Raw genomic sequence first — 19,927 nt, 5'->3', positions numbered from 1 at the left:
AACTAACTGCTTGTTGGTTTATTCAAACATAATAGCTATATTTATGCAACTGGCCCCTGGTTTCACAGACAGGGTTTTGATTAAGCCTTAGTTCAGTTAGGACATTTAAGTATCTTTTATAAACGTGCCACATCACTGATGTGCTTCTTGAGAAAACAATAGCACTGTCATTTTAAGACATCTTTAGTTAAGACAGCTCAAACATTGATTTTAGTCTGAGACTGGCTTAAGCCTTGTCTGTGAAACCGGGGGTGAATGTTTATATCTGTGAGGTTTGGCATCAGCAGCAACTGGAGTAAACTGATGTGTTGCTCGTCACCTCAACATGATGCATGTGTAATTCCAGGAAACTGAGCAGAAGCCATCCAATCAGATTAGAGTTGGGCTGCGCCTGAACTCACTCTCGAGGAGGTTCTTATTTAGAATGAATAGTTTGAGAGTGCTAAAAAATATGTTCCATATAGTATGAATGTAATCTGGATGCACTGCACTCACCATATGACCTACCAGAGTCAGTTGTGTCATTCACAAATCCTCTCCTGTGGCCTCGCCAGAAGTAGGTGATCTACCCTACTCTTTTATGAGTACTGTGAATTCAGACGCAGCCGTGGTTTGTCAGCGATGTATTATCATTGACTCCTTTGACCCTGAACCTGGCGTGTGACCTACAGCGAACAGCATGAAGTTGAGACATCTGCAGGTGCTCTGCTCTGACCAACTCTATACTGGCTTTCAGACTCGAGTACTCTCTCCTTCCCTGCTCACACTGGTTGCGTGCCTACAGACGGTGTGCTGTTCGTGCAGTGAAGACTCCGCTGATAACACCGACGCACACAAACCAAAACCACAGCATGATGCTAAAGGAAGAGGAAATGAAGCAGCACACACGTCACAATCAATTGTGGATTTCAATGGTTTAATTGATGTCAAATGCATGATTCATATGTTTACAGTTCCACTGATATCCTCAGAATAGACATTTTCTACAAACAAAAAATCTCATCACATAAATACATCTTAGAATGAATATGTTAAATAAGATGCAAGATAAACCATTTGATGACCTATTAATAGAAGCCATGGATGTCTACGGGAAAGATAAGGATGTTTACTGAGACTGAAGCGTTGCGGGGCGGCGGGGGGGGGGGGGGGGGGAGCGTCACTCGGTTTCTCTAACATGATTTATGATAAATGCCTTACCTGCTTAAACATGACCATCTTAACTCTGGGCTGTCTGATGTCATCTAACATGGCTACCACAGTATAAAGACAGTAACAATCATCCCACTTCCAGTTTTCAAAAATTAAAAATAAGAGCATATAAAGGCAACATTTACTCAGACAGGCGTCGTCCTGCAGGATAAGAAGCAGTTGAAATGGCTGTGGCTTTTAGTAGTTCTTTTTCTCCTCAAAAATAAGGTTGGCAGTGGCTTTCTTGGCTGTGTGACAAAGAGAAGAAGATCGGATTACCAATCAGTGCGTAACTGCTTTAACAGGTCATAAAGGAAACTAATGACACAAGCTAGTCATTCTGGAAAACATGCAGAGTTTGGACATGCTATATCAATCAAACCATTGATGAAACATGCATTAGGGAAGATCCTTCATGAGGATTTATCTGCTATTCCTCAAATCAGAATCAAACTTTTACTGGCAAAAGACATGAAGTGCATGTGGTTTTCACCTTCTTCTTTAATCTTGTCCGCAGCCTCTGATGCTTTATCCTTGACGTCTTTCATCACATTGTCAATCCTGCCTTCGTTCTTTAAGAAGAAGGGGCGAATGATTCTTGTGTAGAGCAGAACGGAGCCGTTGGATGGAGTGGGAGCCATGCACCAAACCAAGAAGACACACTAGAGAGACCCGAACAAACACATCACATTATACTCTCCACGTCAGAAGACTTGTGTGTCCACTTCAGTCCACTCACACAGATGTTTTTCTACCTGAATACTGTATTTTGATGATATAAGTGTTCTTTCAGGGATCAAGCACACAGCTAAACACGTTTGGACTGTATCACCGTGCCTTATATCATTGAAACTGGAGTCAAAACTGATTAAAATCAGGTTGAATTGTTATTCAGCTGGTCATGACTAGCTGTTAGGGGTGTAACGATACCCTCATGTCACGATTCGATACAGATCACGAGACTGAACTCAGAATACCATATTATTGCGATACGCCAAGACATATGATAAAAGGTTCATAAAAAATGTACTGTTGATTAAAATGCTAAATTTGATATTACATTGTAAATGTAAGTGTGTAAATGAACAGGCTTGGACTTGGTGCTGAAACCCAAAGCTCAGGACAATAGAGACACCAGAATAACAATATTCATGATTCTGGAGCTGAAAATACAGAATTATTTTAAGTCAAGTCAAGTCATCTTCATTTATATAGCGCTTTTAACAATGTAGATTGTTTCAAACAGCTTTACAGAGATAAGCATATAATTTAAGGTAAGATTGTTTTGGCTTTATAGCGGTTCTTTAATAAAGTTATTTTCCAGCTAAAGTTAGTTTTGATTGATTCGCTTCCGTCGCAACGATCATTTGTTATTAAGTTAGGGGCCGCTAAGACGACACCATTCTCTCTACACAGACTTTAAACGCGAACCTGTGAGAAACGCTGATGGCGGTCACATGCGCATTAAGAACGGGTTCTATAGTTATAGTTATTTTAGATGAATATACTTGAACTCTTTCACTGACTTGATATATTTATAATAATGTAGGACACTTTTAACTGGTAACATCAGACATTTGTCATTATCAGACCCACAAATATTCCCCTATTGCATTATTATCATTATATTCAACATTATATATAGTAGTTTATTGTAGTACTGACACTAAAACTCTGAAAACTTGAATTTTTCCTTACAGACATTTTCCTTTTGCGTGAACTACACAAAATACATATTATTCCATTTTTGTATTGCGATACGATATATCAGTGGTTCTCAACTCCAGTCCTCGGGACCCGCTGCTCTGCACATTTTGTATGTCTCTCTTATCTGACACACTCAGTTCAGTTCATGGAGTCTCTCTTAACGAGCTGATGATCTGATTCAGGTGTGTTAAATAAGGGAGACATACAAAATGTGCAGAGCAGCGGGTCCCGAGGACTGGAGTTGAGAACCACTGCGATATATTGTCACACCCCTACTACCTAATGTGATATTTTCAGTACATCTAAATGTTTCAATCTGAAGACGTACAGCAAGTTTGACCATAACAATCAGAAGCATAAAAAACATGCCAAAGCAATAATGCCACTGATGATCAAAAACTAAGCCAACTTTCCCAGGACTATTATTAGTCAGTCTCATCAAATATAGGGACAGGAAAAGATATAAAATAGGTTAATAGGAAGATTCTGGCAGATGTATTGGGGTGGAGCTGAACAGTGATGTAAAGTCACACCGTCTGACACCAAACACCAGTTCAAACACTTCCTCTTATAACTTCATGATGATGTATTCTCTCATTATAACTTCTAGAACCTTTGCACCATTTGGTTTAGAAACAAAAATCCTAGATTTTTTTAATCTTCAGTGTACTTTTTAATTAGTTAGGCTAAAATTTGACCAATAAAAACTCCATCTTGCTGTTTGATGTGCAGGAGCGTGTCCTGTGTGATCGGCAGCGTGAGCTTGTGTTCAGTGTCCTCTCAGCGTCTCTTCATACTCACAACTACTCCACTGGTCTTCTGTTCATGAGACTTAAGAAAAACGCCACATGAAAGTCACTTTTTTGTGTACTAGGACCCCCCTAAAAAAACGAGATGATGCGTCTCAAGGGGTTTATCCAAAAGAATCAAATTTGTTACAAATTCAACGCCTAGAAAACCCAAAACTGCATCCGCTTACTTTCTTCATTGAGTCGAATATCACCAATATTCACCCTAAAGAAGAAGAAACAGGGGTTGTATGTCATGTCGAGCTCTTCTTAGTCTTGATTTCTCACAACTTGTGTTTTTCTGTGTGAGACGGAGTGAACTGTGGCGCTTAAAGAGTCTCATGAACACACAAAAGCCCAACGGCCAAGGTCAGGAATTTTCATCTCAGTCTGTTTTCCACCAAACCCTATCGTAAACCCCAGAATGCTTGGCATGGCATCGGATCACTCTGAGATACTTTAGTGTCTTCTTTAAAGCTTGATGCGGGTCACGATTCACCGCCGCAGGGTTCGGAGTCGGACAGACACCGTCAAATGAAATTCCAGGACTTTCCAAGCGCTACTCTTTTGGTTTCCAAGCACAACAATCAGAGATCTCACTCACCGAAAGCTGTATCATATACTTGAATAATTATATGAGCAACATCACGCTCATTGCCATGTGAAATGGCTCTATATCAATATCAGATGGGTCTAAAAATATTGTGTTATTAATCAATTTAAACACTATTTTCTAATACAGCCTATAGACCTTATGTAGCTCCGCCCCTTTTCAGCGCTGCGCTCGATGTCTTTGGTCTCCCGGTCTGTTTTTTCACAGCGATCTTGAGTATTTATGAATGAATGGCTCGTTTTAAAATCTTCCCGGTCTACTGACATCTGTTAAGACATCTGCTTTAAACATCACAGTCCTCATGATAACTTTCGTTAACTTTACATTAAGTAAATCCACTTCAAGAGCTAATTACTCCTGGACAGCGATGCCATAGAGATATACAGAGCGACCGCAAAACCGGAAGTTCAAAGACGATATTCTAGAGATGGCGGCGCCGGCATTACGGCATTAGAACAACACCAGGGTGAGTAAATGATGACTTTGTAGGGTGAACAATCCCTTAAGTAATAATAATAAATAGGTGAAATATAGTCAAATGTGTTTGTAGAAATATGGCTCAAGTACCAATTAAGCTAATTTTTAATTAATTGTAAACATCTGCGGTAAGCTTACTGTAATCAGGAAATTAAAGTTGTCAAGAAATCAAATATGGCAACTAATCCCTGTACAAAAGCTCTACAGACACCTGTGATAAATCTAAATCAGCAACTCATGTGACATGACTACAACATGTACTCATTAACTGAACTGTAGCGAACAACATCATCATGTGCTGTCCAATACCTTTCCCAAAAAGTAGAAGGGGAACCAGGAGAAGAAGATGTCGGCGAAGAACTCGGCGACGCTGAACACCCCGTACACCACCCAGTAGGTCAGCCATTTGGTGTCGTCCTCTTTAGTGGCGCTCTCGATGGCTTTGATTCTGCGGACACATCCACAGTCACACACACACAATCAGACTTTTCTTTTACTGATAACAGGCAGAAGAGAGGGATCTGATCATTCACGGCATCAGACGCCCGCTGGTAAGACCAGTGAAACTCAGAACTGGTGTGTTAACCCTGTAAAGCCTGACATATGAAATTATAGTCTGTTTTTATTTTTTATTGAACCTTTAGACAAAGAATAACTCAGTTTATCATCAAATTTGACACATCAGGCATTTACGGCTCATATAGTAAGATAACGTGAGAATATGGAGTTCGAGGAAGAAGAAAATATTCAGAGGAACAAACTGAGCAAAATTATGCAGTTTAGTGCAGATGGTGATATCTATATGCTCAGAAAGATGAAATTCTGATGCTTGTAATGTGATGTGATCTTAATAACAGTATAGAATACTGACATAAGCGCATATAAATATCAATCCCTCTATATCTGCCAATTATGTCTTAGTAAGATGATATTTCTGATGATACCTTCCTCAAAAGCCTGATGATCATATTTGAGACTCATGATTTCACTATAAAATGATAATCAAGTAAACTGAAGTTGCTTCAGTCCAGTAAATGTTAATTTTGAAATATTACTTACAATTTAAACGTTATTATTGCGTTTGTTTGATAAGATTAGGTCAGATTTGACGGCAGAAAGACGTGTGAAGCACGAGCTGAAGGAGGACGTTTGTACAGTTATACTGTAAGACTTTTACCAGCTGAAAGAGTCTAAACTGCCAATCAGACGACAGGAGGAATGTGGTAGATGGAGAAAAACAGGCTTTTCAGCACAGCTTTGATCATCAGGAGATGTGCGTGTGGAATATGTTACAGAGGCTTCATTGAGGTTAGGAGATGAAGAACTGAGACGGGAGTCACGAGGTCTTCTGTGGTCGAGCGTGCCCAACCTGAACTGCTTATCGGCACCATGATCAAACAAGATTCTCAATTCATACTCATTTTCATAATCCTGTTTAGAAACGCATTCATAACTTTGTGTTTAATGGACTGAAATTTCTAATCTTTGAAATGTGTACTGTCTTGAATCTGCACTGAATGCTACTGTGTTTAAGTGTGCCCTGAAAAGCACTTTGTATTGGGCCCCATAAAATCACTCTTATTTTTTCTCAGATTCAGTTTTATTTTCTTCCAAAAAAATTCTTTCCAATTGAATTTTCTGGACTCCATTTTAATGGTTTGATTACATTTGAGTAATCAAAAAGCATGTCTAATTAATTTAAATCATGAAACTTGTACAATATAACAATTTATTAAAAGTAAAGCAAAAATGACATGTTTAGGCCCCTATGAAATGTGTTTCTCAAAAATTCAGTTTTATTTTATTTTATACCAAATTCTGTGTTTTCTGTTTTAAGTTTTCTGGATTCCATTTGAATGGTTTAATGCAATTTTAGTTTGTCTAATTAAATGATTTAATTTATAGAATTTTTTTTAACTTTTATTTTTCATTTCTATTATTTGTTTTATTTGTCTGGCAATCAAATGAAGGCATAAAACATTCATTTAATTTTAATCATCTGAAATAATACAAACCTTTTTGTCAAACAAAAGTGCTGCACAGTAGAGCTTTACAACATTAAAACATGGAATAAAAATTTAGATTATTACTTATCAAGTTTTAACAGAGGTGGACGACTTCCTTACTTGAGTGAAAGTATAGATACTACTGGTCAAATATTACTCCGTTACAAGTAAAAGTTGTAAAGACCTATTTTTACTTAAGTAAAAGTACAGAAGTACTCGTTTTTAAAAATACTTAAGTATCAAAAGTAAAAAGTAAATGTTAATGCATTGTTTTATTATTGTTGCATTGTTGTATGTAATACTTACAGTACCGTAATCCAGTGGGATTGAATGTGAGATTGAATAAGTCACTCAATAACGTCCACAATGGTTTCGGACACCCAAATGGCTGTTCCCTAAAATATTGCCCTTTTTAAAGTTTTTTGGCTTTTAGTGTGAATATGTAAGCCTTACTGTTATCTATAATCTAGTGTGCTCCAAAAAAAGTGACAAAATTCGCATTTAGAAAACCAAACCCAACGTTGATGAAAATCAGGTTGATGTCAGAATCCAATGCCGGATTGACGTTGATCTCCAACATTGTACAGACGTTGTATTGTGGTTGAAAATGAAAATAGGGTTGACGTCAGAAACCAACATCAGTCTGGTTCTGACGTCAACCCGACTTTTATTTTCAATCAATATCCAACGTCAATCTGACGTCGGGTTCTGATGTCAATCAGATGCAGGGCTCTGACGTCAACCCGACTTTCATTTCCAACCAAAATGCAACCAGAATCATCCACTGACTGATGTTACTCTCTACTCAAGGACCATGACAGAATTGTAGTGGAGTAAAAAGTACGATATTTGTCTTTCAAATGTAGTGAAGTTAAAGTAAAAAGTTTCCAGAAAAAATAATACTCAAGTAAAGTACAGATACTCAAAAAGTGCACTTAAGTACAGTACTCAAGTAAATTTACTCTGTTACTGTCCACCTCTGAGTTTTAATAATAATAATATTATTAAATTACTACACAGCTAAATTCTACTGTACAGCAGTAATATATTTCTGTGATATAATTCAGTAATATATATCACAAACGGCAGCCATTGACTTCCACAGTAGAGAAAAGTCAATGGGGTCCATCAACTGTTTGTTCATTCTTCAAAATATCTTCTTTTGTGTTCAGTAGAAGAAAGAAATGTATACAGGATTGGAACAACATGAGGGTGAATAAACGATGATACAATTTTCCTTTTTAGGTGAACTATCCCTTTAACATAGAATTTGACATCATGAGAAGCGTAGGCCTGATAGGCGATCTCTTCTGCCTACTCCTTCTCGGCCACTGTAAGATGTCTGTTTAAATGATTTGATTATTTAACCATGACTACAGATGTACCTAAAGATAGATCACAGTTGTAATCAGATATCCGCCGATAAACATAAGGTTTTGAAGGAAGGGTGCATGTTCTGCCGTGTACACTTCCTGCTGCGTACTGCGTGCGCGCCGCTGCGATGATGACGTCAGCGAGCCGTAACGCGACGTCGATGACGCAACCACCCGCGGCGTGACGCCACAATGAACAAACAGAAAGATAGATTACAGTTTTAACTCACGATATATACGCAGGATAGACGAATCCAATGAGATTACACAGAAGAGAAGCGCCGTATCCGATCACCAGATACACAGCGAGGAGCGCGAGGACAGCTGCAAGACAAAAGACAACATCAGCCGACCATCATCTCTCTGGCACATCACGCACAACACTGTTCTCGGCTAAACAGCACTGAAGCCTCAGAGTAGCCCGTAGAAGCGGTTGTTCTGACGTGTCCGACATGACACATGTGTTCCTGTTTAACGCGCTCACCATAGGCGATGTAGGACCTGTTCACGCCAGTGCGCGCCTCGATCTTCGCCAGCACGTCCGTCATCACATTCTTCTCCCTCAGGAACTTCTCGAAACGCTCTTTTAGCGCGAACGCCATGATTTGTCTGGATTGGCGATTGTTTAGTAGTAGTGCGAACAGCAGCTCAACTCCTGCTGTTCTCAGTTCAGTGTGTGTGACTTGCACGCCGAGGGTGTGACGTCACGACGCCACTTCCGCGACCACACCCTTCATATAACGGTGTAAAATGACAGTTGTGCGGAAGAAAGCCTTGTAAATGTAGAATTAAATGAGTATTACACTGGAAATATGTGTAGAGATATATTCATAATGGCGTTGACTGCACTAAATGTGAGGTCGAATACATAAAAGATATCCTTTTCACAATTTAGCGAGGTGTTTAACTACATTTACAGCGTAGTATGATCGCTGTAATAGCATCTTCATCACATACAAACTGCCAGCGCCAATCTCTATGAACTTCTCCGTGATTGGCTTCTTGGTGATGTCAATCATGTAGAAGGGTGACTGTGATTGGTCGGGAGTTTCCGTTTACGCGCTTTCTGATCCCTCCTCCTTCTGAACGCAAGAGTTGTTCATGAATTCGTATTTTTAGCTAGTTAGCATGTTAGCATCAGTGTCGTCGTTATAAATTCACAGCAGTTCTTGCCCTTTTATGGATAGTGTTTGAATAGTACAGAACCATGTTATTTAGCCACATATTATAAATGTGAAGCACGCAAGTGTAGTGCCTTTGCGCTGTTTTTAAACGCACTAGTTTTGCTTGTTCGGGATGTTTTTACCCTTAACATGGAGACAAAAAGATGGGAGATTCCTAACGGCTTACTGGATGACCTTTGCAGGTAAACCGAGAGCTTATATTCACACCATACCGTGTGTTTTAAAGTACCTGTACGTTTAATATGGACTTATATCAGTTTGAGCGGTCGAATAGCCGTCTTTGTTACGCGGTCATCTAAAGGACTCAGCTAAGTTAATTGATTGTATTATAAAGGCTGTGTTGCAAAAGCTATTAAACTCCTGTGGTAAGCAGTGTTCGGGGTGTCGTAGGCACCCCCGTCCCGAGTGCAGTTTTGTCCGTCGAGTGTGTGTGTGTGTGTGTGTGTGTGAGTCTCAGCGCATATTTGTGTTTCGCGTGCGCGCTCCAGTCAGCTTTGTGCGCGTGCCAGGTCAGCGGTGTTTGGACTCCAAATGCGAGTAACAACAACAGTTTCTAAAGTCTGATCAAGAGCTAATAGTTATTGTTGCTGATATTTTGAACTAAATGGTCAATTGACTGACTACGTAGAACTACTTCCGGTAACGACATTCAAAATGTATTATTTTTTGTTATGATTATTATTGATATTGTTAATTGTGTAGTCTCACTGAATGAGGGGAAATCAGCTTTTCCCTCTGGTTTGACCTTAATTGATCACATGCTAGTGAAAGGTAGATCATGATGAGAGTGCAGATTATTATTACTTTTTAAAGTCGGCATGAAACGGAGGTTGCGATTGTCCCTATATCGTGACGTATTTCCGTCTTGAACAGGAACAAATGTAGGGCGGGGCTTGTGGGTAATTGATTGGATGTTTGTGGTTTGCTGTTGGTGGATCTCATGTGATACCAGTAAACCCAGTGAACACATCATCAGAGAAGAGAAGTGGTGTTGCTGCAGGAGGGAAGAGAATTCTCCAGGAATTGAGTTTGAGGCCACTGATCTAGATAGTCGTCTTGCTGCTGACCATTGTGGAATTTTTGTCAAATACAGCCTGTTTTCACTGTACAAAATGCTTCAAAATTTGAAGTGAAAAATAGCCTGTATTTGACCACCTCAATAATCATTTGAAGATCAAATGATTATTCTTGTGTAAACATGACAGTTTGTGGCCCGTCCAACACGAAAACTGAAGTATCAGCACTATCCCAGAGCTTCCCATTGGTAAATACGACTTAAGAGGGCGTTCGTGTCCAAGTTTTAACTAGGAAACTCATATGTATAAGATTCAGCATATGATTCAAGATGAGCATATGAGTAAAAAAAGCTGTGCATAATAAATGCTACAATATTCCATAAAAAAAGGTCGATTTCAATGTCATAGTGACGTTTAAGGTTATCTTAGCTTTAGATCTGTTAGTTCTTCAGAAAAGTATCATGCCATATTATTTAAAACTGGAAGTATGTCACAAAGCTCAGTGCGAGACAAGTAGTCCACTGTATTGAACATAATTCATCATTAAATGTGCTGTTGACTCACGATGTGGGCTTCATGTTGTCAGTATGTTCGGTGCGTGTGATGATTTTGTTTTGTGTCTTGTAGTCGCTTCATTCTTCACATCCCCAGCGAGGAGAGGGACAATGCCATCAGAGTCTGCTTCCAGATCGAGCTTGCCCATTGGTTTTACCTGGACTTCTGCATGCAGAATTCACCAGGATTACCTCAGTGTGGGATAAGAGACTTTGCCAAGGCTGATATCCTAAAGAGATCTTTGTATAATGTTCCTAATGAAAGCATACTAGGGGCAGAGAGAGTACTGAGTTTGTGTTTTGAGTCTTAGGCCAGGTTTTGGGCGCTGCAGGAAGACTCTGTGAACATTCATTAACACACAGACTAAAGGCCTGTTCACAACAAGGACGATAACTGCATAATAATTGTTCTAATACCATGAGAATAGGGAAGTCCACAGCACAGCTATAACCATAACCACAGAGAGGAGCGATATCAGTTAAATAATTCTCAGAATGATTAAAAAAAAAACATTGACAGCCAATCAGAATCCACTTCCAAAACCCAGTCAATCGGCTCATTTAAAGTGTCAGATGACAAAACTGCGGTGCGCTCTTAGAATAAACGCATCTTTTTTCATGCGTTGGTGTGGATGCAAATATATTTATTGTTATCGTTCTTTATAGTAATCGTTCTTAGTGTGATTAGGACTTAAACACACAATTTTAACTGAGGTGCAGGTGCCTTCTTGATCAAAGGTAAAGTATTATTATCAGGCATCAGAAAAACTTGAAACATGCTGAGTATTAATGATAAATGGTGATGAATTGTTGTTTGATCAAACTTGTGTTATGAAATATTTGCTCACACCAAACCGCACGAGCTGATTGAACACAGAGTGGCTTATTACACGTTTGTTTGAGCAGAATATCACACTGGAGATCCCAACACACACATACATGTGTAGCTCATGTAAAAGCAGCAGAAGTTGACCCAGAGTGCTTCTCAATGATCTTGCAGGTCGTCTCAGTCCCTGACCAGGTCAAGTTGCAGGAGTTTTTAATATAATTTAGGATCCTCTGATCTGTGGTGCTTATAAGAGACTGTATATGCGAGAAATGAGTCCTGGATTCACATCCAGCTGTGCCTCGATGGGAGGGAGTAGGTGATGCCGGAAAAGACTTAAAGAGTTCTGAATGATTCACGACAAGGAACAAAAAGTGTCATTATAAAAATTCCCTGCACCTCTAATGCCAAAAAAGCAGTGTCTGAATAGGACAACAATTAGAGACAGTTAGAAGAGTTAGAGAAGACTAATTCTGTGGACTAAATAGTGGTGAAAGCTAAAATATTAAATGTTATGGATGAATATTTGTAGAGGAGGATCAAAAGACAATTTCACCTGAGATTTGGAGCCAAATTACAGGGGTGTAAAATGACTTCAGAGAGATGGCAGCATCATTATTTTTTACATGGAGATTGGTAGTTAAATGTTTAGTTTAGCAATCTTTGTAGCCTTGTATGCCAACATTGACCGTTTAAAAATACGTTTAAAAATGTATGTTATATACATGTATTTTGATAGAGGGAAACAAGATACGTTTCTAGTTTCAACATTAGTTCTTTAAAGGAAAAAAAGTGTCAGCTGTATGCAAAGTGACCCACGTTTGGTTTTTGACCCCTGATAATGTGCACAATTGACCAGTTTCCTCATGGAGCCGCATTAATATCTCTATCTCTGGGACTGAACTATATTGGGCCTTTAAAATGAAGATGCTTAAAGATAAGTTTACCAAAACAAAAGAATCTGAAAGGATATTAAGATATCTGACAAGTTACAGACATGCAAACTTCAGGCAAAAAAAAAACACAACAAGTGCTTTTTCCCATTTTTAAACTGTCACCGTTGGCATATAATGAAACAAAGCTTGCTCAAGTCAACAGATTTAACTAACAGACCTACCAATCTCTGTGTAAAAATAAATAATGATGCTGCCATCTTTTATAAAGTCATTTTTACACCCCTGTATTTGTCTCCAAATCTCCGATTCCAGAATTTAATAATCGATTATGATGACTGTAATAATACCCAGTGTTTTGCAGAGGCCGTCTCAAAACACACACACACTCGCAGCAGAGACGCATCATTTACTCATTCTCATGACGTGGTGGTACTGCTACTACCTCTCATGACATTATAAACCCGTGTGAGTTTCTGTCTTATGAGAAACATAAAAGAAAATATTTTGAAGAATGTTTTAACTGTTTTGGTCTATAAGTGATGCAATACTTTTTAGAGAAGAGTAATTAGTACATTGACAGCCAATCAGAATCCACGGTTACACTTTATTTTAAGGTGTCATTGTTACAGTGTAATTACATATTTAAGTACTGAGTAATATTAAGCAACTACATGTACTTACTATAGGATTTGAGTAGGATTAGGGTTTGGTTGAGGGTTAGTTGCATGTAATTATGCATAATTTACTGTTATTACTATAGTAAGTACATGTGACATATAGATCACACATGTGATACAAGGACACTGTAAAATAAAGTGTTACCGAATCCTCTTCCAGAACCCAGTGAATGGACTCATTTAAAGTGTCAGACAATGAAAGTCATAGGCGTCTAAAAGCAGTCACTTTCAGGCAAGTCCTTTCACTTGGCGGCCATCTTTGAAATGCCTCTCGGACAGCTGTTTCAGTCATGCAACTCTCATCTCTCTCAATGGGGAAACATCAGGTTCTCCAAAGCTGTTTATCAAGCTTATGATTAAGTTTCATATTTGAAATCACCAATGAAATCTGACAACAACTGTATTATGAATATGCTCAAATCATGAAGATGAAGTGCAACGAGCAATATGGCGGATCAAGTCCCTTCTTCTAAATAAAAGAGACAATCTGCCCCTTTTTCAGCGGCGCTGATATATATATATATTCTCATGCATATAAAGTGTTTTTGTGGTTTGTTTCTCTCCGTGTGTCTCCTTAACATTATGATCACTTTTTAATCACTGTCCATTCCTGCTGCCCCACGGAGAGGATGTTCAGAAGGTTTTAGAGCAGTGGAAGGAGTACAAGATGGGTGTGCCGACATTTGGTGCCATTATTCTTGATGAAACGCTTGACCATGTAAGTACACAGCTTCTAGAAGCATCATCATCTATGCTATGCGATTGAAAGAGGGTTGCGACGCTTATTGAAGCTTTATTTGTACCTGAAGGTGTTAATGGTCCAGGGTTATCTGGCCAAGTCTGGCTGGGGTTTTCCTAAAGGGAAAGTCAATGAAGACGAGGCTTTCCATGACTGCGCTGTGAGAGAAGTATGTCTTATTCTCGGCTGTGAAAATACAGATGTTGGTCTGATACATTTAGAGGTCAGATGTCATCGTTGTTCTGTTTTCTCTGCAGGTTTTAGAGGAGACGGGCTTTGATATCCGAGATCGTATATGCAAAAAGACATATATCGAGCAGAGAATTTTAGATCAGTTGGCCCGATTGTACATTATCCCGGGAGTTCCTAAAGACACCAAGTTTAACCCCAAGACCAGAAAAGAAATAAGGGTGTATATACATTTGGATGCTTTTGTTTTGCCAGCACATACAAGCACATGTGTTTGATTGTACAACTCATCCATTGAATTTCTCTGCTCTTCTGATTTCTGATAGAACATTGAATGGTTCCCGGTGGATAAACTGCCTTGCCACAGGAACGATATGACTCCTAAATCTAAGCTTGGACTGGCTCCTAACAAGTTTTTTATGGCTATTCCATTTATGAGGTACATCTTCTCCTTTTGCATCATTAATGAGCATCTAAAGTGGACCGGGGGGTGCTGTTGTAGGATTGAAGGTGTAACTGAGGTGTGATATGCTGATTTGCAGGCAGCTCAGAGAGTGGATTGCCAAACACAAAGGGGAGTCGACGAGCAGCGATGAGGATTTTGCGTCCAACGGCAGCACGCCATGCAAACCATTCCGGTGCGATGATTCTTGCTATAGAAGGCTTTCGCCATCATGATTTCATGCCTGCAAAGATTTTATATTTTGCATAAAGAGCCAATAGTGCAGTTTAATATTTTAGTGGCTGTGCATTTAAAGAGGGACACAATCGTCAAATAAGAGACATAAATACAGTACCAGTCAAAAGTTTGGAAACATTACTATTTTTAATGTTTTTGAAAGAAGTCTCTTATGCTCATCAAGCCTGCAGTTAGAAAAACACAAAACAAAATAAAACAGTAATATTATGAAATATTATTACAATTTAAAATAATGGTTCTCTTTTTTAATATACTTTAAAATGTAATTTATTTTTGTGATGCAAAGCTGAATTTTCATCAGCAAGTACTCCAGTCTTTGGTGACTTATGATCCTTCAGAAATCATTCTAATATGATGATTTGATACTCAGTTATTATCAATGATGGAAACAGTTGTGCTGTTTAATATATATTTTTTGGAATACTTTTTTCAGGATTCATTGAGTAAAACGTTAACAGCATTTATTCATAAAAACAGCATTTATTCAAAATAAAAACATTTCTAACAATAAAAATTGTTACCATCACCTTTTATCAATTTAACGCATCCTTGTTGAATTAAAGTACTAATTTCTTAAAAAAAAAAATAGTTATTGTTCCCAAACTTTTGAACGGTAGTGTATATTGTTACAAAAGATTTCTATTCTAAATAAATACAGTTCTTTTTAACTTTTTATTCATCAAATAATCCTGAAAAAAGTATCTCAGGTTATAAAAAAAATATTAAGCAGCACAACTGTTTCCAACACTGATCATAAATCAGCATATTAGAATGATTTCTGAAGGATCATAAGACACCAAAGACTGGAGTACTTGCTGATGAAAATTCAGCTTTGCATCACAAAAATAAATTACATTTTAAAGTATATTAAAAAAGAGAACCATTATTTTAAATTGTAATAATATTTCATAATATTACTGTTTTTGTTTTTTTTTTGTTTTTTTTAACTGCAGGCTTGATGAGCATAAGAGACTTCTTTCAAAAACATTAAAAATAGTAATGTTTCCAAACTTTTGACTGGTACTGTAAGTGAAATAACTTTGTCAAATATCTGTTAGATAACCTACTGACGGCTGCGCTCATTATCTGGGGTGCCTTAAGACTGAATAGTTGATCAGAAAGCCCACTGACCTCATATGAAAATAATCAACTATGAAATATTAATTATCAATGTTGGGTGTAATTACTGCACTTTCATTACCTGTCCCTTGAAAAAGTAAAGTAAGAGATTACTCTTAATTTTTCTGTAGCTATTTCTAATGTAATTGCATTAAATATAGATTATAGAACAATTCTATATAGAACAATATTAACGTCTAATGTTAAAATGTATGTTATTAATATAAACTTCTGTCTTTAAATACTTTAGTCAGTTCAAGAATAATTTATGCAATTTTATATATTTTTTTTATATTTATTTGCAAAAATTAAGTGAGCCATTTCATGTCTATCCTTGTATTGTTCAACTGCTCGGGGTTGAAATGGGATTTAGAAAGTGATTAGTAATAAGCAATGCAATACTTTTTATAGAGAGTAATTAGAAACAGTCTCTATTCAATAAAGCTCTGTGGAAATAAAGGTGGCTTGACTTATGTTACCGCGTGCTGTTGAATGCGCAGTCAGATGACTGTTGAAATGATGACATGCACTAATGTTTGTTGTCGCTCCTCTGCTCAGCTCAAAGCCCAGAAAATCTCAGATGTTGGTGGAAGCATCTCCAGTATCGGGTGACAGCTGGGCAAAGCAGAAACAACAGAAAACTGTTGGACAACCCTCCCAGAGTGAGCTTGTAGACATGCTTAAACCCAAGGTAGGTGTTCACATCATAAAATAATTCATGTACATAAATAAAGATGCTATTATGGGTAGGTGTGAACAGTATAACCAACTTGTATAGCACAGAGAAATAAAGCTTATATAGATAGTCACATGTCAGTTTGCAAGGGCAAAATTCTGATCTTATTACAGTTTATTACACTTTTAATGACCTTTTTTATATCAAGCACATCACGCTCTTTATTTTCTCGTTCATCCATGTTTTTTTATCCCTCAGATTGTAACTTTAAGCATTTCTGCCCACTGAAAGCTGCACAAATATATTTACATACCGTGATATAGCAAACAATCCTGCAAAATGAGTGCATTAGCGCCCGTCCACTTTTTCAGCGGGGCCTGTTCCAGAATAATTTTTTCCATTCATTTTTCCCGTAAGGATTTAAAAAAGCTTTCGTTAAAGCATTATAAGCCATGAACCAAGCCAACCAGCTACGAGCTGAATCAAAACACTGCAAACTTTGATTTGAAAGCATTTGAAAGGTGACTTGAAGCAAAAAAGTTCATAAGAAAAACAGTTTGAGCTGCACATGTTTTATTAACTGTATTTTTCTTTGAAGTGATTCCAACTATATTTCTAGCAACATCATGGCAAACAGTTGCGCATCTGATGTGTCCCAGCTGAAGAAAACAATACATTATTATATCGGCCGATACCGATATGATGGCGATATGATGGTGCATCCCTAAGTTATCGTTCAAAATCCCAATGGAGAAAATAAATGGTGGTTTTGCTTCTGGGACCTGACTGTTGCACTCTATTGACTGACACTTTATTTTGTTGTGGCGAAATGTATTGTATCTCATGGGCCTATGCAGTTTATAGCAATATTCATTTGTTTGGAAGACATTTTCTGTATAAATATGTTTACAGCTCAGATAAACTGCTCTATTCCACAGTTTGTGTACTATATGTTCTGTGTCAGACTCAGATGCTGACAGCAGCACAGACAGAGTCATCATCAGTTTGTTTATTATTGCTGATTCAGTAATCGGTTCTGGTATTTCATTGCAGAATAATGTGAAAAGCAATGGCAAGAAACACCAAGAGTCTCCAACCCTGAAGAAACGAGCTAATGGTGTCAGTCAGCAGCAGGTGCGTTCCTCCATGTTGCTACGCATACTATTTCTGAACATTAATCTTTATCTGTTTTGTGTAACAATATATTGTCTTGTAGAAAGATGACAAGAAACTTCAGCCAAGACGACTGCAGGATAACTTTGACACAGGTATTTAAATAAGCCTTTTAAAACAGTGATGCAATAGGGATTAGAATTTGGGTGTTGTTATATTGCTAAATCAAATGAATTGTATTTCATCACAAGCAAAATCCTCACACATATCCAATATGTGATTAGAACTTACAAATGTTTGAAGATTTTGTAATACATGAGAGTAAAGGTGCGGCCACGTTTACCATCGGTGGGTGAAATCCAGGCGTTTCAGTAGAAAGATTTCACAAAGGGTTGTAGTTGATCACTCAGATTCACCTTGTTGACCGCAGAAAGATGCTTGGTTTGAAAGTGAGCTGGCTCTCTTACATCACTACACTAATGACAGTGGTCTTGACCGAGGACTAGAAACTTTGCTAATGTGATGCACCTTTAGTTCATTCATCAAATAGTATATTTACTGCATGAATTAAAAAAGTTGTGTTAATCTGACTGGAACGTCTACATTTGTTTTCCCAGACGCAGCTGCTGATGTCTATGGCTATAATGGACAGGCAGACTTGTGTTGTGAAGAACATGAATACATCCTCTCCTCACGCTCCTTTCTCAGCTTCAAATTCGACAGGGAGGCCATCATGAAATCCTGCTATCCTGAGTCCTGAAGTTCTGTCTCTGGTTTTTAAAAGAGTTGATGCAGAAGATTTTTCTTTGGATCTTCTGCCCTGTGAAACCTGTGTGTTGGACCAAGATTAAAGATATATCAAAATATTCCTTTTTACACTCACTAATGTCAGTTCCTAATAATCTGGATCTGGAATGCTGTTAGCTTGAGTTCTTTGTAGACTTAATATTTTATGCTAAAACTTGTGCCCAATCATGAGGGCATCAAACATTTTGTCCCTAAAGAAGTTGTTCTTGGTAAACTTGCTCTTAGTGATCTGTTATGAAACTGGTTTGTCTAAAACACACTTATCAATAATTTGGTTCAGAGCCCCTGAAGTACATATAGTACTCTTGTTTCATTGCGAACAAATGTTACAATAATAATCAGTCCAGCTGGGTGTTGAATTTCTATGGCTGAAGTCGTCTCTGTATTCATTGTTTGCTGTGTTTTTCTTACAACCTTGCAATTATAAGTTGTTGTTCAGAAAGCATGCTTTTAGAACGTCACATGACTGGTACTGTACTGATTGGGTTGACGTTTCTCCTTGTGCAAAAGCAGTAAAAACCATTAAAGCACTATATACTTTATCAAGTCCAGTCAGCAAATGTCTGCTTGGCTTGACATTGATTTTGCTTTTTGATAAATCACATTTCATCCATGTTTCCCATGTTTTCTTCTGTAGTTTAGTCTTCTGTGCCATGGAGCCTTTTTCTGTTCTTGTATATTTTTATTATGCTTCACCTTTTTCCCAGTTTCCCCGCCCTTCATGTTTACGATACAATATTAACATTTTCTCTATGAAATGGCACTGAAATTTGTAGTAAGTCACTTTACAATTATGCAACATGATTTGCTTAACCACATTATTCATGGTTGATGTTTTTTTTTTCTTCTCATTTTTTGGTAAATAAAGACACTTTCTTAAAGAGTGATGGTCTGTTTTGTCTTTTACACATTCAGAAAAATATTTTTCAGAGTGAAGCAAGGATTATTTTATCAGGAATATTATTTCTGTCTAAATATGTCTTTGCTCAAAATATTTTTTTCATAAAAAGGTGAGTATAGTGCAGTATTGTGCACTTAGTGTACTGTTTATAGTTCATGAGATATTACAAGTTATCAAATATGTACACCTTGTATCATAGATTTATTTTTTTTTGTCCACCGGGAAGCTCAAACGTGGTGTTTGGTGTTTTATGCCCCCAACAGCGCCTTCCAGGCAGCGAGGGGATGGGTAGGTTTAAGGTTGAGGGTAGGGTTAGCTGCCTCTAAGGAGCCATTGGGGGCTTAAAACACCATCGAGCCTCAAACGTGCTGCGTG

General features: G+C 37.9%; 2 protein-coding genes across 2 annotated transcripts; one reads left to right on the top strand and one right to left on the bottom strand.

Moving 5' to 3' along the window:
- Positions 1-899: 899 nt before the first annotated feature.
- Positions 900-9,236, bottom strand: reep5 (receptor accessory protein 5). The gene is made up of 5 exons (XM_079862215.1): positions 8,640-9,236; positions 8,386-8,479; positions 5,086-5,224; positions 1,685-1,853; positions 900-1,439 (listed from the first exon to the last, which is right to left on the bottom strand). Exons 1-5 carry the CDS (start codon positions 8,755-8,757, stop codon positions 1,390-1,392), a joined length of 570 nt encoding a protein of 189 aa, XP_079718341.1. The 5' UTR covers positions 8,758-9,236; the 3' UTR covers positions 900-1,389.
- Positions 9,237-9,385: 149 nt separating this feature from the next.
- dcp2 (decapping mRNA 2) lies at positions 9,386-19,537 on the top strand. The gene is made up of 11 exons (XM_079862195.1): positions 9,386-9,521; positions 10,983-11,134; positions 13,899-14,026; positions 14,118-14,216; positions 14,305-14,457; positions 14,563-14,675; positions 14,779-14,874; positions 16,614-16,746; positions 17,785-17,865; positions 17,948-17,999; positions 18,462-19,537. The coding sequence occupies exons 1-11, from the start codon at positions 9,469-9,471 to the stop codon at positions 18,602-18,604; spliced, it is 1,203 nt and encodes a 400-aa protein (XP_079718321.1). The 5' UTR covers positions 9,386-9,468; the 3' UTR covers positions 18,605-19,537.
- Positions 19,538-19,927: the final 390 nt, after the last annotated feature.

The sequence above is a fragment of the Squalius cephalus genome, assembly GCF_949319135.1.
Source record: "Squalius cephalus genome assembly, chromosome: 24".
NCBI classification, from domain to species: domain Eukaryota; kingdom Metazoa; phylum Chordata; class Actinopteri; order Cypriniformes; family Leuciscidae; genus Squalius; species Squalius cephalus.
The sequence above is the reverse complement of the archived record's forward strand: the minus strand, read 5'-3'. Positions and strand labels throughout refer to the sequence as shown.

Coding starts and splice junctions, on each gene's coding strand:
- reep5 (XM_079862215.1), bottom strand. CDS start 8,757: ATGGCGTTCGCGCTAAAAGAGCGTTTCGAGAAGTTCCTGAGGGAGAAG. Junction 5,225..8,385: donor GTCTATCCTGCGTATATATC/GTGAGTTAAAAC, acceptor ATGTGTCCGCAG/AATCAAAGCCATCGAGAGCG. Junction 1,440..1,684: donor GGACAAGATTAAAGAAGAAG/GTGAAAACCACA, acceptor TTTGTCACACAG/CCAAGAAAGCCACTGCCAAC.
- dcp2 (XM_079862195.1), top strand. CDS start 9,469: ATGGAGACAAAAAGATGGGAGATTCCTAACGGCTTACTGGATGACCTT. Junction 9,522..10,982: donor TTACTGGATGACCTTTGCAG/GTAAACCGAGAG, acceptor TGTGTCTTGTAG/TCGCTTCATTCTTCACATCC. Junction 14,027..14,117: donor TTGATGAAACGCTTGACCAT/GTAAGTACACAG, acceptor TTGTACCTGAAG/GTGTTAATGGTCCAGGGTTA.